This window comes from Lithobates pipiens, unplaced genomic scaffold, assembly GCF_037356315.1.
Source record: "Lithobates pipiens isolate NorthernLeopardFrog02 unplaced genomic scaffold, aLitPip1_a1.2 Scaffold_13, whole genome shotgun sequence".
Classification (NCBI taxonomy): domain Eukaryota; kingdom Metazoa; phylum Chordata; class Amphibia; order Anura; family Ranidae; genus Lithobates; species Lithobates pipiens.
Window position 1 is genome coordinate 448,006,071 of NW_027507718.1, and position 24,951 is coordinate 448,031,021.

The window sequence follows — 24,951 nt, forward strand, 5'->3', positions numbered from 1 at the left end:
GTTTTTCAGGCGCTTTAGCGTTAAAAAAAGCGCCTGTAAAGCGCTTGAAAGGAGCCTCATCTGCAGTCCCAATGTGAAAGCCCAAGTGCTTTAAGAGCCCTTTCACAATGTCAGCACCCCAAAAACGCTCGTAAAGCGCAGCTTAAACTAGCAGCGCTTTACCAGCGTTTTTCGAGCGTTATTGGGGAGCTTTTAACCCCTGCTAGTGGCCAAATAAAGGGTTAAAAGCACCCACAAAATGCTTCTGCCAATAGTGCTTTTCAGACGCTTTTCAGGCGTTTTACAGGCGCTTCCCATTGATTTCAATGGGAAGGGGCGCTTTAGGAGCGTTGTATTCACAGCTCCAAAAGCGCTGCAAAGAAGTTGCTTGCAGGACTTTTTTTGATGCCCTGCCAGCGCAGCGCCTCAGTGTAAAAGCACTCGGGCTTTTACATTGGGATTGCAGTTGCGGCTTCTTTCAGGCGTTTTACAGGCACTTTTTTTTAAAGCTAAAGCGCCTGAAAAATGCCCCAGTGTGAAAGGGATCTCACTGTGAAAACACTCAGGCTTTTACATTGGGATTGCAGTTGCAGCTTCTTTCAAGCGCTTTACAGGTGCTTTTTTTAACGCTAAAGCACCTGAAAAACGCCAGAAAAACGCCCCAGTGTGAAAGGGATCTTAGTGGTATTATATCAAAGTGAAAGCAACTGGGAACAACAACAACTCAGCTAGGAAGTAGTAGGCCACGTAAAATGACCAGGCAGGATCAGTGCATGCTGGAGCTCACAGTGCAGAGAAGTCACCAACTGTCTGCAGAGTCAATAGCTACAGACCTCCAAACTTCATGTGGCCTTCAGATTAGCACAACAACAGTGCTTAGAGAGCTTTGTGGAATGGTTTTCCATGGTCGAGCAGTTGTATCCAAGCCTTACATCACCAAGTGCAATGCAAAGCTTTGGATCCAATGGCGTAAAGCCCGCCACTGCTGGACTCTAGGGCAGTGGAGACTTGTTCTTCTCTGTCAGGCAATCCGATGGATGTGTGTGGGTTTGGAGGTTGCCAGGAGAATGGTACTTGCCTGACTGCATTGTGCCAAATGTAAAATTTGGTGGAGGGGGAAATATAGCGTGAGGTTGCTTTTCACGGGTTGGGCTTGGCCCCTTAGTTCTAGTGAAGGGAACTCTTAAGGCATCAGCATACCAAGACATTTTAGACAATTTAATTCTCCCAACTTTGTGGGAACAGTTTGGGAATGGCCGCCTTCCTGTTCCAACATGACTGCACACCAGAGCACAAAGCAAGGTCCATAGAAACACAGATGAGCAAATTTGGGGTGGAGGAACTTGACAGGCCTGCCTGAGTCCTGACCTCAACCCAGTAGAACACCCTTGGGATGAATTAGACAATTATGAGCCAGGCCTTCTTGTCCAACATCAGTGCCTGACCTCATAAATGCGCTTCTGGAAGAATGGCCAAACATTCCCATAGACACACTCCTAAACCTTGTAGACAGCCTTCCCAGAAGTGTTGAAGTTATAGCTGCAAAGGGTGAGCCAACTCAATATTGAACCCTACGGACCAAGACTGGGATGCCATTAAATTTCATGTGTGTGTAAAGGCAGGTGTCCCTAAACTTGTCAATATAGTATATATATATACACAGTATTTCACAAAAATGAGTACACCCCTCACATTTTTGTAAATATTTTATTATATCTTTTCATGTGACAACACTGAAGAAATGTCACTTTTCTACAATGTAAAGTAGTCAGTGTAAAGCTTGTATAACAGTGTAAATTTGCTGTCCCCTCAAAATAACTCAACACACAGCCAATAATGTCTAAACCGCTGGCAACAAAAGTGAGTACACCCCTGAGTGAAAATGTCCAAATTGTGCCCAATTAGCCATTTTCCCTCCCTGGTCCCATGTGATTCATTAGAGTTACAAGGTCTCAAATGTGAATGGGGAGCAAGTGTGTTAAAATTGGTGTTATAGCTCTCACTCTCTCATACTGGTCACTGGAAGTTCAACGTGACACCTCATGGCAAAGAACTCTTTGAGGATCTGAAAAAAAAATGTTTAGCTTTACATAAAGATGACCTAGGATATAAGAAGATCGCCAAGACCCTGAATCTGAGCTGCCAGCATTGCTGCAGAGGTTGAAGGGATGGGAGGTCTGCCTGTCAGTGCTCAGACCATATGCCACAGACTCCATCAAATAGGTCTGCATGGCTGTCATCCCAGAAGGAAGCCTCTTCTAAAGATGATGCACAAGAAAGTCTGCAAACTGTTTACTGAAGACAAGCAGACTAAGGACATAGATTACTGGAACCATGTCCTGTGGTCTGATGAGACCAAGATAAACTTATTTGGTTCAGATGGTGTAATGCGTGTGTGGCAGCAACCAGGTGAGGAGTAAAAAGACAAATGTGTCTTGCCTACAGTCAAGCATGGTGGTGGGAGTGTCATGATCTGGGGCTGCATTAGTGCTGCCAGCATCGGGGAGCTACAGTTCATTGAGGGAACCATGAATGCCAACATGTACTGTGACATACTGGAGCAGAGCATGATCCTCTCCCTTTGGAGACTGGGCCGCAGGGCAGTATTCCAACATGATAATGACCCCAAACACACCTCCAAGATGACCACTGGTTTGCTAAAGAAGCTGAGGGTATAGGTGATGGACTGGCCAAACATGTCTCCAGACCTAAACCCTATTGAGCATCTGTGGGGGATCCTAAAATGGAAGGTGGAGAAGCGCAAAGTCTCTAATGCCCCGTACACACGAGAGGGATTAAGTCTGACAGACCTCCAAAGGAGTTCCGCCGGAGTTCCGACGGAGTTCTGGCGGACTTTTCGACCGAACGGACTTGACCACACACCATCACACCAAACTCCGACGGAGTCGAACGTGATGACGTACGACTGGATTCGACGTAGGAAGTTCCTAGACAGTAGCCAATATCTGCCCTAGCGTCGGTTTTAGTCCGTCGGAGTAGCACACACACGAGCGGATTTTTCAAAGGGGACTGGGTCCGGCGGAGTTCCGTCGGGAAAATTTAAAGCATGCTTCATTTCTAAAGTCCGTCAGACTTTAGCTTCGCTAAAGTCCGTTGCAGCCCACACACGATCGGATAGTCCGCCGGACTCAGTCCGTCGGAGTTTGGATGTCGAAAAGTCCGCTCGTGTGTACGGGGCATTACATCCACCAGCTCCGTGATGTCCTCCTGGAGGAGTGGAAGAGGACTCCAATGGCAACCTGTGAAGCTCTGGTGAACTCCATGCCCAAGAGAGTTAAGACACTGCCGGAAAATAATGGTGGCCACACAAATAATTGACACTTTGGGCCAATTTGAACATTTTCACTTAGGGGTGTACTCAACTTTTGTTGCCAGCGGTTTAGACATTAATGAGTTCTTATTGAGTTATTTTGAGGGGACGGCAAATTTATTCTGTTATACAAGCTGTACATTCTTTTCTTCAGTGTTGTCACCTGAAAATATCACCTGAAAATATATAAAATACTTACAAAAATGTGAGGGTACTCACTTTTGTGAGATACTGTGTATATATATATATATATATATATATATATATATATATATATATATATATATATATATATATATATATATATATATATATATATACTGTGCAATGTTAATGAACCAAAGTCTTTGCAAAGTATTTGCAATCATTAGTCACCTTAATGAATGAACTATCACCAGTCACAAGTTTCAATTGATTCAAACCCAACAGACAAATAATATCCAAAGTGCTTCTTCATGCAACATCTCAATAGATTTGTGAAATCCCCAAAAAAATCCTGTGTCCCTCCACTACTCTGATAGACAGACACTCTCCAGCTTAGGTTGCTTCTCTATTTACAGAGATTGGCTGAGAAAGCTCTTAGCCACACTAATCCAATCAGGCAACACAAACCCTTCTCCTCCTCCTGCACCTCCTCCTCTTTCTCCACAGCATTGGTATCATAAGATCATGCAAAAAAAAAAAAAAAAGTGCCACACATTGTGTAATATTTCTAAACTCTAGTGTTTATTCAAAGCAAGTAGTCATACTAACCAACACGTAAAACAGAGAGCATACCATGTAAATCAGTACATAGGCTGCTTAGGACCCCTCCTCCTGCTTTTCACAGAGCTCAATCTGGCTGCCCTGGTCCTTGGCATGTCACCTTATTTCCCTGCCTCACAGGCTCAAATCTGGTTGCCACGAGGCCACGCCTGATGAGTTTTTTCATCAAAATGATTTTATCAAGAGGATCCGCAACTGATCGCCACTAGGCCACACCTGATGCATTTTGTCATCAAAATACCGTCATCAAGAGGATCCTCTTGATAAAGTAATTTTGATGATGAAACACATCGGGGCATGACCTAGAGATGATCAGATGTGAGTCTGTAAGGCAGGGAACCAGAGAGATATGCAGAGGAGCATGGAAGCCAACTTGAGCTCTGTGAACAGCAGGAAGAAGAGTCCCGAGGCAGCCTGTGTACCGACTTAATTGCTATGGGATCTATTTCAAGTGTTTTTTGGTTTGCCTACTTGTTTTTACAGTGAATAAATACTGGATTTCAGCAATATCGCATGATGTACGCCACTTCGCTTTTTTCCATGTCTTTTTAGGTCTGCATAGTTTACTTTTGTCTTTAAAATGTCTAGATGAGTGCCATTCCTGTCTACACAAGAGAAGCTATTAAAGGTAAAAAACATTTGTACGGTATGTTTATTGTACATATAACCTTACAGGAATAATTTTGTTGAAGGCAAGGTCTCTTTAACATGAAAACATATTTTTAACACTAAAACCAGTTTAACTTAACCTGAATGTTCATTGTTATAATAATCGTGCTTACAAAACAATGAACAATGAAGCTGTGAATTACCAGCCTGTCGGTCCTCATCAGTGACAGAAAACTCATCATTTGGTTAGTTGGCAGTGAGCACATTGTGCTATCTTTTGATTGTCAGCAGCGTGTAATCGTCAGGAACATCAAATAATTAATTAACTGGATTAAGCTTGTCATCACTTTGCCAACATATTTGTGAATTGTGACCAGCAGCAATGCTACATGTGCGATAGAGTTCACAAGAGATGATACTTCATTTGAGTTCATTGTTAACATCCAAGTAAATAAATGAATACAAATATGGAATAAGCAGCAGAGTATTATGGGTGAAACCTTGAAAAAAAATGAAAGCATGTGTATATCAAGTGACTAATATCATAAAGGAGTTTACGTTCACATGAAACAAGGATTTAAACTACTAGGAAAGCTTATTTGGTTTAGTATTTATAAAGCAACCCTACTGGACGGAGGTATGGATGATTTTTTTAGTGTGTTCTGAATCTCTTTTTACCAATTTAGTATATAAAAAAAGTTTGTTGCTCTATCAAAAGGGAAAACATAAAATATATAAAAATGTGTTCAAAAGTGAATCAATCCAAAAGTTCAATCAGTTCCATAAATGGTGATGAAAAAGAAGTAGTAGTCAGGAAGAAGTCCTATCGTGACGGAACGCGTAGGGAAGAGTTACATTGTCCATGTCATCGCACTACCTGGAACTGAAGGCAGACCCCATCTTCCTGCCTGGATGTTTTTCTGATATATACGTGTTTTTTCACCATAATATGTGAGTGTTACTCTCTTTTAATAAATACCAGTTTTTAAAGTTTTACACTATATAGTGCTTTATTTATGTACATCATGCTTCTGGGAGTCCTTGGCTGTGTGTAATAGGGGGAATGCCCATCGCGTGTTTGACCTTCCTGTCAAGGGGGTCCTGGCCATCTGGCAAGAGAATATTCCATTTGTTTTTTGCTGGTCGACATCTGTGGTGGAGGGAGTGTGATTCATTTCATTTCTGATCCTTGGTTGCAAGATCTATTACCTCTTTTTCATCACCATTTATGATACTTTTTTACACTGTTGTTAGCTCAATACACGTATTTACAATACTTTTATTTGTGATAAATAGATAAATGAACAATATATATTATAGGTATAAAAAAAAATATACAGACCTTAACTTTGTGTGAACTTTAGAACCCTATTAAAGTCTATGGCACTCGGACGTTCAGAATCTAAAGTGCTAACTTTAAAGGCTAATACTGTATGCAAGTTATTGTCCTAAAAAGTGTTTGGGGACCTGGGTCCTGACCCAGGGGACATGTATCAATGCAAAAAAAAAAGTTTTAAAAACGTCAGTTTTTTTGGGAGCAGTGATTTTATTAATGTTTAAAGTGAAACAATAAAAGTGTAATATTCCTTTAAATTTAGTACCTGGGGGTGTCTATAGTATGCCTGTGAAGGGGCACATGTTTCCCGTGCTTAGAACTGTCCCTGCACAAAGTGTCATTTGTGCGGGAAAAAAAGTCATTTAAAATCACTTGCGGCTATAATGAATTGACGGCTCCCGTAATACAGAGAACAGTCATTGAAAGTCATTGATTAAAAAAAAAGCATCCATTTTTTTTTTTAAATGACGTGGGGTTCCCCCTAAATATCCATACCAGACCCTTCAGGTCTGGTATGGATTTTAAGGGGAACTCCATGACAAATTAGAAAAAAATGGTGTGGAGTTCCCCCTAAAAATCCATACCAGACCCTTTATCCGAGCACGCAACCTGGCAGGCCGCAGGAAAAGAGGGGAGGACGAGAGAGCGCTCCCCCCCTCCTGAACTGTACCAGGCCACATGCCCTCAACATTGGGAGGATGCTTTGGGGGTCTGTGTCTGTGATGCACCTTTTTCCTGCAATACCTCAATCGCCACTAGATGGAGCTGCCAGTCATAAGATGTCAACATAAGCAAACTATGGTCAGAATTTGTGATGGTGGAGCAAATACTTGTGACTTTCATCCAACTATTGTTTTATAAACAGATACCTTGTTTGGTGTGAAACATGTCAGCGGCTGTGCAGTTAGTCTGTTTACCAGCATAGATGCTATGATTTTACATTTTAGAAATTAAGTTGAATAATTTGGAGTGCGGCTATCCAGCTACATCTTTTCTACAAAAACAGATACCTTACTGTTAGTTCAAATATCAAAAATATCATGTACAGTACTCAACTGTGTTGTTAAAGGTGCACCAATACAGCTACAATCATCTTATGCCCTGTACACATGGTTAGAAATTCCGACAGAAAAGGTCCGATTGGATTATATTGTCAGAAAATCCGATCGTGTGTGGGCTCTATTATACTTTGAGAGCAGGATCTAAAATTTTTCGACAAAAAAATCCAATCAGACTTTTTTCGATCGTTTGTAGAGAATTACGACGGACAAAGTGCCACGCATGCTCAGATTAAATTACGAGACCAAAGCTATTGGCTACTAGCCTCTACGTAGTCCCGTCGTACGCAACGAACATCACCTCGTTCCGAACGATCTGATTTTATGACAACTTTGTCTGACCGTGTGTACAGGGCATTGCATATTATTTTTTCACTGTGGGCACTCCATGAAGTATTGTTGCTGCATGCAAAGTAACTTCAAAATATTTATTATAGATTTTGACTCTACGTTATGCCACAATTTGTTGGCATTCATTTAGCCACTGGAGGGTATGCTGCTTAAGCCTAGTACAAATAGGCCAAATGTCGGTTGACATCGGCCAGTCCAATAGAAACTGGCCTACATTTTTCCTGTTTGTAAGGCAGCCGGTCCAACAGAATCTTCAGTCGAAGGGGCGTGACTGAAAAAGGCCTGCCAACCAGTGCTGACTGGGGTGTTCTAACGGGGGGGGGCGGTGTTCCCCTGTCAGGACACAATTGCTCAGCAGGGGAGATCGCTGTACTAACATCAGATGGTTAGCGGCTTCGACCTGAGCTGTCAGTTTTTTATATTCGTTCAACCCACTGGGTTAAGCGAAAAAAGCTAGTAGAGTGTACGAGGCTTAAGCAAACCACATTTGTTAGTGAATAGCCCACTGTTACAGCAATGAGTATCACATGCATGCCATGAATCCTGTGGGGGTATACATTGGTTGCTCCCTCTTCTTTGCAGGCATTGATTTGATTGTGGACGTAAATATTCCTTGGGAACTCAGGTCCAATGTGTGTACAAAGTGTAAAAATATATAACCCTTTCATTTTCATTTATCATTGTGCAATGTTTCCAGTTCACTTTCTCAATACAGGTTTGTCTTTTTCCTCCACAGGATAGTGACAATCTTTGGTGGGATGCCTTTACAACAGAATTTTTTGAAGATGATGCAACATTAACACTGTCATTTTGTTTAGAAGATGGACCAAAGAGATACAGTAAGTGATTTAAATGTTTGTTACTGGACACCTAACACTGGTTGTGGATAGAATTTGGAGAGCTGACCCTACCATCACGTACTTTTGGAGAGTAGCCCCCCCACCCCCCACCGCTGCCCCTGAAGCTAAAGCACCTTGTTAGCCTTTCTGAAACACCTTTATGTAACGTTAATGAAAATTTAAAAGGAAGGATTGAATGGGATTGTAATAGTCATAGCAGGAGAGTGGTTATGTTAAAAGCTCATTTATGATCCATCAAACTATTCTCTTCAAAAAATTTGAGAGGAAAGCTCTTATAACTGTAGCAAGTTCTCACTTTCTGGTATGTTTTAAGTGATTGTTACCCCCCCCAAAAAATCATGCTCCTGTTTCTTTAAGGCATGAACTAAAGCATAGTGCTTTTGTCTTTTCAATTGCCCCTTTCTACAGTACCTGGTTGAACTTGCCTGGTCCTGACTTACCCTCTGTGAGCTGACTACATTTATCATGGCTGTTAAGAAATGAAAGTGTGGTCGGTTTACGTGGCTCTGTCATTCCAGCTATCTCCTGTGCATCTCTGCATCTCCCCCTCCTCCCCCTCCTTCTCTCCCTGTCAGCTCCATTGTGCAGACACAATCTCCTCACTGCCCTTCCCCTCTCCTCTCCTCACCACCCCTCCCCTCTCCTTTCCTTACTGCCCCTCCTCTCTCCTCTCTGCCCCTCCCCTCTCTTCTCCTCACCACCCCTCCCCTTTGCTCTCCTCACCATTTCTCGCCTCTCCTCACCGCCCCTATCCTCTCCTCACCACCCCTCCCCTCTCCTCTCTTCTACTCGTTGTCCTTCCTCTCCCCTTTCCTCTCCTCACTGCCCCTCCTCTCTCCTCACCGCCCCTATCCTCTCCTCACCACCCCTCCCCTCTCCTCTTTTCTTCTCATCGCCCCTCTCCTCTCCTCACCGCTTCTCCTCTCTCCTCTAGTCTTCATTCATTGACTACACTGCTTACCCAAAACAGAAGGGAATCTCTGCCCCTCCCACTTGGATCCCTTAGATCGGGATCCAGAACGGAGGGAGGGTATGTGACCACAAATGACCACAAAGAAAAAAGGTATTTACAATTGTAAAAAGTAAAAACAAACCACGCTGCCCTGCTTAACGAACAAACACATGGAGGTTAGACTAATTTTAGCCATTTGAGTTTACAGCCACTAATGATAAAGATCTCAAATAGACCTCATGGCTAACTAAGATCTGCAACAAGAGGAGGATAAAAAATATTGCTGTTTTCAGTATATATTTATTTTCATTTTTTTATGGCAGCGTTGAACTTAGCATTTATTCAGAGGAAATAAGAGATGAAACCTATGGTGGGAGTTAAAGGGGAACTAAACTATCACAATTAACATTAAATATTGTTAAGCCTTATTCTCCTAGACTTAGTAAATAGATAGGAAGGTACAGTATATTATATTTACTTCTTTAAGCTTTTTTTACATTTCTTCAGTTGCTTCCTGGTTTCTGGCCTAGGCCAAAATGATGTCATACATCCCAAGAGTTTTCATGGGCATTGTTTTTCTTTCTTCTGGAGGAAGGGATAAGGATCTTTCTTGGCTAAGGACACCCTTGTGCTTGAGCTAAGAGCAGATGGATTCCAGGAAGTAAATGCTACATGAATCATCTGTCCTTATGCAAGATGAAGCTAGAAATGTTAGGGGGTGTTTTGTCAACAAAATAAAGCACAGAGACATGGATGGATAGGGGAGTTAATTAATTCAATTCAATTAATTAAATAGTGTTTTCAGTTAGAAGTGCTCAGATACAGTTTAGTCCGCTTTAAGCAGACATTGTTTTTTTTAGCATGTCTCCAATGATCTGTAGATTATTATGTTTACATTCATGGGCATGATGTGCCATTTCCATCATCCCAGATCAAGCAATTGAGATGCAAATTTAAAAATGACTTGCTAAGCTATTGCTGTGAAGAATGACCTTGAATCCTGAACTCTGCACTCATTATGTAGTGCTCTCCTGAACTCTGCACTCTGTACATAGCACACTCCTGATCTCAGCACTCTGTATGTAATGCACTAATGCCCCTTTAAGACCCTGCCACACCCACCATTTAATGTGGTTTGGCAGGAAGGAGGGGCATGGTTGAGTTCCTTGAACCTATTCTCTGGGAAAAAAGAGAGATAGAGAGAGAGAGAGAGAGAGAGAGAGGGGGGGGGGGGGACTTTCATGGGAATTTTTTTAGACCAAATACAAAAAATATTTTTCCAAAACTGAAGTGGAGACGGATCGTGAAGATATTTTACCAGTTCCAGGTATGCTCTTTCTAGTTTTGATATTCACTGTAAATTCTTAGGCTGTATTGCACACCGGCAATATTTTCAAAGTAAATGTAAAGCATCTGAATTATTCAGCTGAATGCTATTTTAAGGTAACTCGCTCATTTGCACTTAAAAGTAGAGCTTTTGTATAGGACATGACAGTATAGAGTAGGAAGCAAAGAAGCTGATTCAAGTTTGTGAGTTTTTAACCTGTTGTTTTATATTTGTGTTTTACTATTTATATAAAATCTTTATTGTACAAATATGCATGTAGCAGTGACATTGCTTTTACTAAACATTATGGGATTTCTGGAGAGCAGAGCATTGCCTGTTTGCTTTCACTATGTCTCTTTCTAATTGAAAGTATGTACATAGAAGACAGGCAGGGGAAGGAAAATGGAATGAGCTATTTATGTTTGTCTTTCACAGGTGTATGTATATTTCTGTTTAAGCTATTTTAACAAAGCAGCTAAGACTGTAGTTGACATGTGACCAAGAGCATGTAGCTCCACCAGTTAATTTGTAATATTTAAAAAAATCGTATTGGGTTATGTATAAAGCTGTGTACACACAGAGGTAACACATGCAGGAATTTATGTCTGGACTAATAAGCATTTATTGTAGATTTCGTTTAAAGGAACCCTGTTCATAGTTTAAGAAGTATTAAAAAATTACACCCCCGCTGCTGATCCCTGCTGTGTTTGGGCACTTTACTGCCCGCAACATCTTCAGCATTTAACACTTGTTGGTGTTAGATTCTCGGTCCATCTCATGGCCACAGGCATATCTAGCACTGCTGAACCCTGAATCAAAATCAGATGTCCTCTTTCAAGAATATCACACGACTAAAGAATAAAGAAGTAGTAACATAACATAACGACTAAAGAGTAAAGAATAGTAACATAATAGCATCCCTATATACTATTTTAAACAGAAAGCCATACCATTATTGATAATGCTGCAGCAACCCACCAAGTTAAAAACGTTATGCTATGTTTGGAAACTTTCCAGAAACTAGACATTGTTCTGTTGATGAATGAATGGGAATCTGTATCCAGCTCAGGTATAAGATTACTACAAAAAAAAAAAAAATTGTAAATGACTTAAAGTGATTGTAATTAAAAAAGAAAATAACAAACATGTCTATACTTTCATGCTCTGTGCAATGGTATTCAGGCCTACTGCCTGAATACCCCATGGAATTGCACAGAACGGCCGCGAACCTCCTCTTTACTTGTCCCCCGCCAGTGTTCTGTCAAAAGAGCCAAGTCTGTGTTTTATGAAAACAGCCAAGTCATCCAAATCTTCAATTACTAATGCTTGGAGAATCACTGAAAGTGACGTAATTGGAGATTTTGATGAGTTGGCTCTTTTGACAGGACACTGGCACTCCTGGCCCCTCCCCTCTCTCCAGTGCCCCCATGGCAAGCCTCTTCCCATGTGTGCTCACACTCGAGCCCCGTTTCTGCGTCCATTGACACATACAGCGGGACTTGAACCCTGTCCCCTCTGCTCCCTCGTCACTGGCTTTGACTGACAGCACTGGGAAGCAAAAGCTCCTGCTGCCCCAGAAAAACTAGCAAGACCCAGAATTGAGCGGAGTGGAGAACTGCAGATGTGTATGGCTCTGGATTGAATGAGGGCTCAGGTAAGTAAAAGGGGGGGGGTGAGGGGGAAGCTGACACCTAAACCTTTTTTACCTTAATGCAAGGAATGCATTAAGGTAAGAAAATGTTTAAGTTTTACAATCACTTTAAGCTAGTTCCACCTTCCATACTAATTAATATGGATGTAGGAAGTTCCACTGCAGCCTATTGCCTGCTGCCTGAATAACTAAACAGTGACTGCATCCGAAAGGGTAGTGTCACTGGTCAGCTGATAATTTTCCACCCGACTTGATCATTTTTTTAAATCAACATTAAAGTGCAGACAGGGCCACCTACGGCTCAAATTTTAGCCAGTTCAGCAGGAGTTGTTGGAAGATTGAGCTGTGTATGGCTAGCTTTATTATTAACTTGATTGCTACACACCACACCACAGCAGGCAGGAATGGACCAAGGGTTTTTTCTACCAGTAACCCAAAGACAAATGTTTGGTTATAAATTGGATCTCTGCAGTGCTTCCAAGAGCTTTTATCTGTGGGTAATAGAAGTATATCACTAGAAAAACAGCTCTTTCCACTGGCTTGTGGGCTAAATTGCTTTTACAAACATGTGGTTTTCATGCAGCATTCAGTCTTCACAGTTCATATAACAGATGGCAGCCAATAACACAAGTTTCACACTTTGAGGTATTAGTTTTACTCATAAAACATTCAAAATAAAATGTACAAGCAGGACTTGTTTGTTATTTAAAAATACATAAATCTACATTCTATTAATTATTTACTGGTTGTAGATAGCACATTTACAGAATGTAACATTTCACAAATAAAAGAAACAAATGCTCATTTATCATCTGACTAGCGTGGTCGCATTGACCTTTAGGATAGTGACCAGTTCCCTTTCAAGTACAGAATCGGGACCAATTGTGTTGTGAGCCAATTATGCTAAAAGTGTATTTTTGGGTTCTCGGAGGAACACAGCCACACAAAAATAGGGAGCTGGAAATTAATACTGATCCTAACACAGTACAGCTAAAATATTAACTACTCAGTTTTGATCATGCAGCTCCCCAAAAAGTAGAGTCATTCAAAAATTAATTAATTAAATATCTATCTATCTATCTAGCTATCTATCTATCTATCTATCTATCTATCTATCTATCTATATATTGTCCATCTGCAGCCTTGCCATTATATATGCTGCCATCGAAGAATAGGTGGGGACGAGCATTGCCGAAATATAGCCGGATCTCCTGTGTATACTCGGCTTGGTGTCACGCCCAGTCCCGCCCCTTGGCCCAGATCCTACAATGAAAATGACATCCATGCTAGGAGCTGTCCAGGACTGAGCGTGACTGCGAGCTGAGCCGAGCCAAGTACACAGGAGATCCGGCTCTATTTCACCATGAAATGAAGGCACACACAGTTTTTCTTTTATCCAGCTGTATTTACTCAGTGCAACTTATAACATCCAAGTGAAAGATATAACACCAACATATCAGAAAAACTGAGTTGGAAAAGGGATCACCCATTGTGTCAGTATTTTGTTGAACTGCCTTTTGCTTTAATTACAGCTTTTAGTCTGTTGGGATATGTCTCTACTAACGTTGCACATCTAGACTTTGCAATATTTGCCAACTCTTCTTGGCGGAACTGCTCAAGTGTAGTTAAAAATTGATGGTGACCATTGGTGGACTGCAGTCTTCAAGTCATTTCACAGATCCACAGACACAATCAGAATTAGCTCAGCATAAAAAGAGCTGGATAAAACAAAAACTCTGTCTTCATATCAGGCTCCAAAGCAACAAAATGTGATTATTTTAAGGGGGGTGATTATTTTCTATACCCACTGTATATACAGTATATATATATATATATATATATATATATATATATAGCTAAGTGTTTGTTCCCTCCATTATATTTAAACATACCCTTATCCTGCAGGGTACAATAGTGACATAAGGTAAGAGGCAGGAATCAGTAAGATCTACAGGGAACCAAGTAGACTAACACTCCCAAAAGTGTCAGTTTCCCAGTTGAATTCAGGGGACAATTTCATAGCATCAAAGTGGCGTTTGGCAGCACAGGCATGGGCAAAGATGAGTCCTTACTGACTTCTTTTACAAAAAGGTTTGTATCTTTTTTTTTGCAACAGGGTTTCTTTTCAATGTGGGAAAGAGTAGTCAGTTTTGTTAGGACTGTTTCATTATTATGCCCTGTACACGTGGTCAGAAATTCCGACGGAAGAGGTTATATTGTCGGAAAATCAGATCGTGTGTGGGCTTTATCAGACTTTTTCCGTCGGAAATTCCGACTGAAAAAATTTGAGAGCAGGATCTCAAATTTTCCAATAAAAAAAATCAGTTCGGACTTTTTCCGATCGTTTGTATAGAATTCCAATCGGACAAAGTGCCACCAAAGCTATTGGCTACTAGCCTCAACATAGTCCCGTTGCAACGAACGAACGTCATCACGTTCCGAACGATCGGATTTTCCGCCAACTTTGTCCGACTGTGTGTATGCAACACCAGTTTCGGACAAAATACGTCTGAAAAAATCAGACGGATTTTATTGTCGGAATGTCCGACCATGTGTGTACAAGGCATTACACTGGACTCTTGCATTCAAGTGCAACTTTAACCCTGTCATAATCTACATTAAATTTGGAAGTTCTCTCTGTGTTTGTTTGGGTTTGCGCTAGGTGCTCTATTTACCTCCCAAGATCCAAAAACATGCTGCTGAACTATTTGGCTTCTGTTCTGAAACGTGATCATCTAGTTGGTGTCTTTGGGGAAAGTTGCTCAAGTTTTCAATAAAAAACTTCATTATCTTGTATTCTGGTTTTTCACACCTTTTCCAACCTTTGGGTGGACATGAGTGATCTTTACACATAGGGGCTCCCTCTATATATATAGCAACGGCTGCAAAATAAAAAAAATTATGTTAATTTGTTCATTTAAAATGACCTTTTTATTAGGTTAATACATAAGCACATTAAGATTATCATAAGCAACACACTTTTTTCTTCATACAAACCAAATTGAGATGAACGTTACAATATGGTGGTTGTACAATGAAAATATATTTAACAAAAAAACTATGTTCTATATGCTATAAAACTATAAATTCCAGTGGATTTATGTAGTATGGCACTGCTTTTTTGAAATGTATGCATTTTATAGCAGTAAATAATGCACACTGGGCTTTTATAATAATGAACTTAACCTGACCTGCTGGGCCTTCTGCCAATATTATAAATTATTCACATGTGTGCTATTTTCCACTATGCATGTAGCTAGTGTAGTAAATGTGACTATTATGTGTAGTTATGTGGAATACATTGTTTCTTTCTATGAAGAGGCATTGTTCTTACTCCTAATGAATGCTGTAACCGATTTAGAACCCAACAAAGTTGAAAAAAAGTATTTTTGGCATTGCTTAATAGTATGGCGGATTCTACAACAGGAAAGCTAAGGTTGAAGAAATGTCTTGGCTGTGACCCTACCAGTAGTCAGTTCATGTCTTCATAATCAAGGGAGGTGTTTTAAAGTAGATCTATGCTCAGGGCAGGTGTTACCACTAGGCAAACTAGGCAGGAACTGGTGTTCCTACTTTCTTCTCTATGCAGCAAGCAACTAAGTCTCACCATTAGCAGGCAGCCGCCGCTCTGTTCGCACATAGTATCCGAGGTGCATCAGCGGCAGAGGACTGTGTCTGTGTCCCAACTTCCAAATGAATGAAAGCAAGCAAACATTCATTTGTGGGCACTGGTAGGCTGCATTTGATGGGTGCTGGTGGGCTGCATTTGATGGGCAGTTCATTAAAAAGAAAGGATATACATGGGCAGGGCAAATGGGGGGGAGTCAGGGGTGGAGGCAAGGGGGGGCGGCAAAATAAGGTTTCGCCTAGGGTGTCAAAAATCCTTGCACCAGCCCTGTCTATGCTCATCACTATTGTGATGGATAAAGAGATAAAGAGAATGTAACAGAATGGCTGAAATGCTGAGCTTTTGGCCACATGATCGATAGAGCCACATTTCCCTCAAGAAAGATAAATATTTCACCCCATCTGTAATTTTTTTATCTATTACAGTTGGTCTGTTAACATAATTTTGTAAAGGAACCTATAATAGTTTTGGGTCAGATTTACGTTTTATTTTTTAGTTATAACTTTCAATTTTTTCATATTCATTTTCACATAGGTTTGTACAAAAAATATATATTTTATAATTATATATACCTAATGCCCCATCTGTTGGCTTATGTGCAATATTTTAAATGTAATCTAACTGGCCTTGTGACTGAAATCAGCCCCCCCCCCCATGTAAATGTGCCCTACCCTTTCCTGTTTAAGATCCACCCCTTCAACTGTAAACTCCACCCCTGCCTTTTTAGGCTCCACCTCTTCCTATAATATGAAACTACATACTCTTTGCTGCGCTGGAGTACTGGCCTCATGTCACCAGTGGAGAATCTCAGGTGGCTGTATGGGGTCTCAGAAGGACTGTGAGGGGTTTCTGAAGTCTCTATGATGAGCTGTACGAACCCATCTCAGGTGGGCTGTGCAGGTTCTATGGTGGGCGTTTCAGACTCTTGGGTGTGGGGACTCTGCTGGGTTGCGTGGGGACTCTGCTGGGCTGCATGTGTTCTCTGGTGGGCTGCATGGGGTCTCTGGTGGCAGCTATGTGGTCCAAACATAAATGAACCCTGGGCCATGAGATCTAAGGGGTTACATTCTTAGATCTCAGGAGTTCATGCTGGGACTTGTAGTCCTTCACTAATTGGGGGGTGTCATGTGATCAGCTCTGAGGGGTTCATGCTGGGACCTAGCTGTAGTCCTTAACTTTTTTTGGGGGGGTCACATCCCCAAAAGTGAAGGACTACAAGTTCCAGCATGAAGCCCTCAGATCTAAGGTTGTGACTCCCTCCAAAACTGAAGGATTACACGTCCCAGCATAAATCCCTGTGATATAAGAATGTAACCCCTTAGATCTGCTGGGTTCATGCCTGGGATCTGTAATCCTTTACTAGTTAAGGGGGGCAGGGGTGGGGTATCACATCCTCAGCTCTGAGGGGTTCATGCTGGGACTTGTAATCCTTCACTTTTGGGGTTAACACCACCAAAAGTGAAGGACTACAAGTCCCAGCATGAACCCCTCCTCTTTGTATGGGTCCGACGCTGGGCCTCACTTTTCAGGCAGTTCTCTCCTTCGCTCATATCATAGAGGAGGTGGAAGGACCATAGAGCCCACTTGGCGTGGAGGAGAAGAAAGTAAAATCCTCCTCCTCTTTGAATGCAGGCAATTCCAGGCTCCCTCTGCAAGGCGGGGAGTCGTGGCTGTGACGTCACTGGTTTCTAGACACTGGGCAGTTCTGATCGGTGGCCCAGTCTGAGTCAGACTGTCTGACCACTAGTGTCCCTTGTGTGGGTGGGCAGGTGAGCTGATGGACGCGTCCCCCCTGTAGAATGCTGCCCCAGGCGAACGCCTTTTTTACCTTGCGGCAGATACGCCCTTGCCTATAGGTAGTGTAAATATCTCCCAAACGTGCACCGTTTAGGAGATATTTACTGTACATGCAACCAGTGACATCACCATGCGCTCTGAAGGAATGGCCAATCACATGGTACAGATGGGCTGTGATTGGCCCGGTCTGTATCATGTGATCACTCTCACCAATCACAGCTAGCAACACAATTGTGATTGCTGTGATTGGTCACAGCGATCATATGGCCCTGGCAGTGGGCCAGTACACTGATCAGCCATCTGCTGTGGACACAGCCGGTGACAGATTGCTCCACAGTCCACATGGGGGCACGCATGAGGCATGTTTCGGGAGGATGTCATATGACATCCACCAGAATGACGAATATCTCGCCTAGCCGTCATTTGACAATATGCTGGGCGGAAAGTGGTGATGCTTTTTTCGGGCATATGTAGCATGCCTAATACCCAGATTTTGGTACCCCCCCCCCCTTGTAACCAAGGCATTTCCCTGTTCTGCCTAGCAGCATGACAGGGATCTACCGCTCCCAGTGATCAGGAGCAGTGATCTCTGTCATGTTCTAGTGAGCCCACCCCCCCTACAGTTAGAACATGCTGAGGGAGCACAGTTAACCCCTTGATTGCCCCCTAGTGTTTAACCCCTTCCCTTCCGGTGACATTTACACATTTTTATAGCACTGATCGCTGTATAAATGCCAGTGGTGCCAAAATAGTGTCAAAAGTGTCCAATCTGTCTGCCACAATGTCGCAGTCACAGTAAAGATTACAGATTGCTGCCATTACTAATAAAAAAAAAATATTTAAAAAAATTACAAAAATCTATCCCCTATTTTGTAGACGCAATAACTTTTGCACAAATTAGTCAATATACGCTTATTGCGATTTTATAAAAATATGTAGAACGATACATATTGGCCTAAACTGTGGAAGAAATTTGTATTTTTATATATTTTTTGGGGGATATTTATTATAGCAAAAAGTTAAAAAAAATTGCAAAAATTGTTGCTCTTTTTTTGTTTATAGTGCAAAAAATAAAAGCCTCTGAGGTGATCAAATACCACCAAAAGAAAGCTCTATTTGTGGGGAAAAAAGGACGTCAATTTTGTTTGGGTACAGTGTTCCACGCCGCACAATTGTCAGTTAAAGTGTCGCAGTGCCGTATCGCAAAAAAGGGCTTGGTCAGATAGGGGGTAAATCCTTCCGGGGCTGATGTGGTAAATACCTGGTGATCCTTCTATGAAGGTCCTTGTTTAGGCACTTCTTGTTATAGGGTCACAAGTCTCTATCGAATGTTGCCTGATTTTCACCATGTCACATGCACCTCTGGTGAAGCTAGAAGTGGCCATGTTGTCACACACTGGGCAGACATTGCCCAGTGTTGTAACTTCCATAAACCAGTACAGCTGATGTTTCTTGTAAATGTATGTAGATAGTGCCTGAAAAAACCTACAGCACATCAACAGCACTGAGATGAAAGAAAGGTGAACACATAGCTTTATGAAGAAGATGGCAATTATGTATAATGAACATTGCTTTAGCAAACTGTATGTTGAAATGTTGTCCACTTGGGATCTAGATCTACTTTAAAGATCTAACATTTCTCATAATGCTGCATGCAGTACACATAGCTGAGCTTTATTGCAATTGGTCAGCTCTGCTGTCAAACAGAAAGAGTGGGAGATAGTTTGAAACTGTCTTGGGCCAAGATGGTAAATAGTAGAATCCAATGCACATATATTTATATGTATGTTAAAGCGATAGTAAACCACTGCATTGCATATTAGGACATTATGAAGTACTTACCTTTAAAACAAAGCTCTCCAGCAGTGTGCTGTCACCGCTGAGGGGGCTTCCATCTTACCCCAGTCTTTCTCCCGGGTTTGGTGACTCTGGCTATGTGAGTGGCTGGAGCCATGATGGTGTCACCTGCGTGGGACCCCTCGGTTACGGCACTGTGCTCTTAAGGTCCGACACAGTATGCCAGACCTTCCGAGTGCATGCACCGGTGACGTCACTGGCTGCATCCAGGGTGAATATAGAGATATTCATTTTACCTACAGGTAAGCCTTATTATAGACTTATCTTTAGGTAAAAGTCACAAAGCAGGCTTTGCTACCGCCTTAATATGCTGGTTTTGAGTGTCCACCAGTAGCATAGCCCTAGCCGTTAAGATTTAAGATTTTGGGTTAGTAAATAAATATGTGCTCCAAGGCAGTTATATAGATTCTCAGAAGGGCAATAAGAAGTTAAAAGGGATAACATATAAGTAGAAATTAACCTTCCCCATAATAACCTGCACCACCTATTGGATCTTGCTGCAGGTTGCTCACAAGGAGCACATGCATAGTTTTAGAACAGGATTTCTCTTTAGGCTACTTTTTTTCCAGTTCACTAACTTAACTGGTCAATATTTGCCCAACTGAGTGAGTAATGGACCCCATGCCTCTGAATCATTGGGTTTTTAATTTCTCATCTTCACTTATATTCACAGCCTGGACCATGCTGTATTTCTCGACTGCAGTATAGCCTGCAGAGAAGTCCAGGACATGGCGTGTTATCTGATAGGAATGCCTAAATCAGAAAATATGGAATAGAATAGAATTTCACATCCTTTGGCGGGTAATATTGTTTACATACTTGTTCACCTTTTAAACATAATTGTGTACGTCTTGATGGACCAAATATTACCTTGGTTCAGTTCAAGCAGGTTCAATGAGCATTGCTAAAGTTTGGATACTGAATCTGGACCCCATTGAAGTCAATAAGAGCCAAATGTGAAACAATAGTAGGTCATTTTTTTTTACGCTAAGCAAGGGATTGTCAAATTGCACTGGAGGCTCGGTACTAAAGGTGATATGTACTAAAGCAAACTTTTTTTTATATGTCAGTTTGGCCTGAAGCACATGCTCCATTCCCCTGTCCCTGACCATGCACCCTGTCTTGCTGGCCTGGTAAGGATTGAGGGGAGAACCCCACGCATTTTCTTTTCAGCCAAGTGAATGGGGCCAGTTACAGTACATCACTACTTATTAAGGACTCAGTGGTGTCTGCACCTGCCAACATCCTTAACAACCACTGAGATCAGTAAGCTGTCATATATAATAAAGGAGGTTCTTAAGCAAACAATGCATGGTTCAGTTTTTTCATTCAGCCAGTGGGTTGAATTAATAAAAAAACTGAACCAATTCCCCCATCCACACATTCACTGCACTATTTTATCCTGACAGTGGGAAGACAATCAGAATAAACAGCCATTGGCTGCAGCCGCTGATCAAGTAGCTTTTATCCAACAGGGTGGAAATAAAACCGGGCTCTATGGCCTCCTTTAGACTTTCTTGTTGTCTCACAAAACATCTAAAAAAAAAAAAAAAAAACAGTAATCTGATTAGGAAATGAGGACACATATGTGAGTAAAATTTCACAAATGGGTGGTCTGATCCTGAAAGATGCTATCCTAGCTAAATTCAATTAAAGATTTTTTATGACTAAACTGGGGTTTGAAAAAAACAAAGAGTTTATTAGATGTTAATTATATCACGGCCAACACCATAAAAGATAAAAATAATAGCACACAATGGATATACAATACCAGTGCCAAATGAAAAGAGAGCCTTCACCAAGCAGTGATTATATTGAAAACAGAGTCATAAAATAACCTATTATAAAAGTAAATAGTCTGCCATTTCTATGAAAGAAAATCTCAATGTCAGGTCCCATGTAAAAAATATAATAATTTATATATAAGCATGTATACCACTTCACCATTTTTCTTTGCCTATTATGTTTTATTCTGAAAGGGGTCAAATATATCTGATGAAAGACTGCAATTTAGTGTAAATACGTAAAGGTGTTAACCATACCTCCCAAAAGTCCTTTTTATGGAAAAGTAACAAAATCCAGGTCCGTCATGATGTGAAATTATGGTCCGTTTGGAGCAGAGTTGCACTGATTAGGGCTGGTCTAATTAAACACTCACAGGGCCCCAGACACTATTTAGACAACTATGTCCCTGGTCTAAATATTTTATTTGTGTCCTATCATCCACTAAACAAAAATATTCATATAGTTTTTACTTGGCATAATTGCAGTAAATGATCTAAATATGTCCCATGTGTTCACTGGAATCTACTTAAATTTATTTACCGCAGACTTGGAATATATATTTCCCAGCATGACCGTCTAATTTGTAATGTAATTCTGTAGTCTTAAAAATCACAAGAAACCAACACATGCATAGGTGAACCAGTATTGTAAGGTACTGGTGCATGCCTCCTGTACCTAAACTGCCTATGCAACCAACTTTCTGAAATCTAGCACAAAGACCCACCAATGCGTCTAATGTAGCAATGGCCAAGCCTCTTAATAAGTCAATGAGGGAAAAACACTGCACTCACTGCACTGATTGACTTTAACAAGTAATCCTGTAATTAAGTGAGCCGGATGTAATGAAAAACACTTTTGCGCTGCATTATGCACCTTAGTATGTTGTGATGCCATTCATTTTCAATTGGCACCCATGCACAGTAAGGTAGTACAACTGGAATCCATTTTTGTGGATATTTTGGTGTATTGTCAACCGTTCATTTACATGGGCTGCCTTAACTCAACACATACTCAAAAAATTAGTTGGCGTTAATGAAACACTCCAGGATGCTAAAATGTAAAATAAACTAGAGCAGGAATAAACTGCATGTATGATGTACTCACGCACATGTGCATTTGCAATCCATGAATCCATCTAGCTATTGGTATTCAATAGATTTGGGGTAGTCTTAGTTTGCTTTTAATGTTGAACTTGCAAATAATGTTGCTTTTCTGATGACAGACTGCAATTTAGCTGCTCTCTTAGTGTAAATACGTAAAGTTGTTAACCATACCTCCCAAAAGTCCTTTTTATGGAAAAGTAACAAAATCAAGGTCCTTTATGATGTGAAATTATGGTCCATTTGGAGAAGAGTTGCACTAATCAGGGCTGGCCTAATTAGCTCCAATTTTGTGCTAGCTAATGCCCAGTAAGACTTTAAAAAGTCTTAACCAATCATGTGTAATTCGAGGGGGATTCCCCAATTCCGCAGGGATCAAAAGAGAATAAAGTAGAGGAAAGAATAGTAGGAGCAAGTGTCCCCGGCAAACCCAGTAGAGATGTTTCTAGTTCAGCTGGTAACGTCCATCAAATATTGGATCCAAGGATCAATGCCAGGTCCCATGTAAAAAAAAAAAACAATTTATATATGAGCATGCCACTTCACCATTTGTCTTTGCCTATTATGTTTTATTCTGAAAAGGGTAATATATATATGATGACACACTGTAATTTAGCTGCTCTCTTAGTGTAAATACTTAAAGTTGTTAACCATACCTCCCAAAAGTCCTTTTTAGGTGAAAAGTAACAAAATCCAGGTCCGTCATGATGTGAAATTATGGTCCGTTTGGAGCAGAGTTGCACTAATCAGGGCTGGCCTAATTAAACACACACAGGGCCCCAGACACTATTTAGACAACTGTGTCCCTGGTCTAAATATATTATTTGTGCTCTATCATTCACTAAAAAAATATTCATATAGTTTTTACTTGACGTAATTGCAGTAAATGAGCTAAACATTTCCCATCATTTCCCATGTGTTCACTGGAATCTACTTAAAGTTATTACTGCAGACTTGGAATATATATTTCCCAGCATGACCGTCTAATTCGTAATGTAATTCTCTAGTCTTAAAAGTCACAAGAAACCAACATACGCATAGGTGAACCAGTATTGTAACGAACTGGTGCATGCCTCCTGTACCTAAACTGCCTATGTAACCAACTTTCTGAAATCAAGCACAAAGACCCACCAATGTGTTTAATGTAGCAATGGCCAAGCCTTTTAATAAGCCAATGAAGCAAAAGCACTGCATTCACTGCGATGATTGACTTTAACAAACTTCCTGTAATTAAGTAAATTGAGTGGGATTTAATGAAAAACACTTTGCGCTGCATTATGCACCTTAGTATGTTGTGATGCCATTCAGTTTGAATGCCACCGGCCTGTCATTTAGGAACTCTGATAGGAGTTCATTGATCATGATCCAAGATATCTTTGTCTAAATCAAATTTATCAAATAACTCAAATTGGATCATTGTAGACCATGATCTAGCTACTGTATAGTGATTCTTGCTGCTATGAATATAAATGTATATGTAAAATATATAAATCTTCTTGTCAGTTTTAGAGCTCCCCCCACTGGACGACCCAGTAATGCCGGTTGCAGGGATTTCATGAGGTTAGCATCAGTAAGAGAGTTGATAAGGTTGTAGGTGAGGATACAACATCTTTTGACTTTTGGGCTAGTCCACCATATATGGTAAGACAAACCCTCCTTGTTTTAAACTAATAGCGTATCAAACACAGGGTGGTATTGTGGATACAAGACATAGTAAAACATGCCACATCCCGATATTTGGAGTTATTGAATAAAACACTTGTTGAAAATAATGAACTTTATAGGCATAAGACACAGATTTCTTTAAAATCATTTTTAACAAAATTTATATACAGAGATAAAAAATAAAAATTACTTATCTTACTTAATATTACTTAAATCTATATATGTTTTGCACTAAGTAATTTTAATTTTTTATCTCTGTAAATAAATTTTGTTAAAAATTCTGTGTCTTATGCCTATAAAGTCCATTATTTTCAACAATTTTTCTATTCAAAAACCCTCCTTGTTGCTTTTATGCCTCCTTATGCAAAAGGGGCACCTCAGAATGCAAATGGCAAAAAAGTTTTGCAAAAATAAACTGAAAAAAAAAAAATTACTTATGCTTCAAGCTACAAGGCATGGACAAAAAAAACTGTATGTACAGTGCCTTGAAAAAGTATTCATACCCCTTGAAACTTTCCAAATTTTGTCATGTTACAATTTATTTAGTTGGGATTTTATGCGATAGACCAACACAAAGTGGCACATACTTGTGAAGTGGAAGGAAAATGATAAATGGTTTTCATCATTTTTTTTACAAATAAATATGTGAAAAGTGTAGCATGCATTTGTATTCAGCCCCTCTGAGTCAATACTTTGTAGAACTATCTTTTGCTGCAATTACAGCTGCAAGTCTTTTTGGGAATGTCTCTACCAGCTTTGCTCATCTAGAGAGTGACATTTTTGCCTATTCTTCTTTGCAAAATAGCTCAAGCTCTGTCAGCTTGGATGGAGAGCATCTGTGAACAGCAGTATTCAAGTCTTACAACAGGTTCTCAATTGGATTTAGGTCTGGACTTTGAC

General features: G+C 40.7%; 1 protein-coding gene across 5 annotated transcripts in view; it reads left to right on the forward strand.

Moving 5' to 3' along the window:
* Positions 1-24,951, forward strand: part of LDB2 (LIM domain binding 2) — a 596,196-nt gene that overhangs the window by 280,627 nt on the left and 290,618 nt on the right. For all 5 annotated transcript variants that reach the window (XM_077477737.1, XM_077477738.1, XM_077477739.1 and 2 more), the window contains exon 2: positions 8,166-8,268. In XM_077477737.1, coding sequence (XP_077333863.1) covers positions 8,166-8,268 — 103 coding nt within the window. The remainder of the gene's footprint in view (positions 1-8,165; positions 8,269-24,951) is intronic.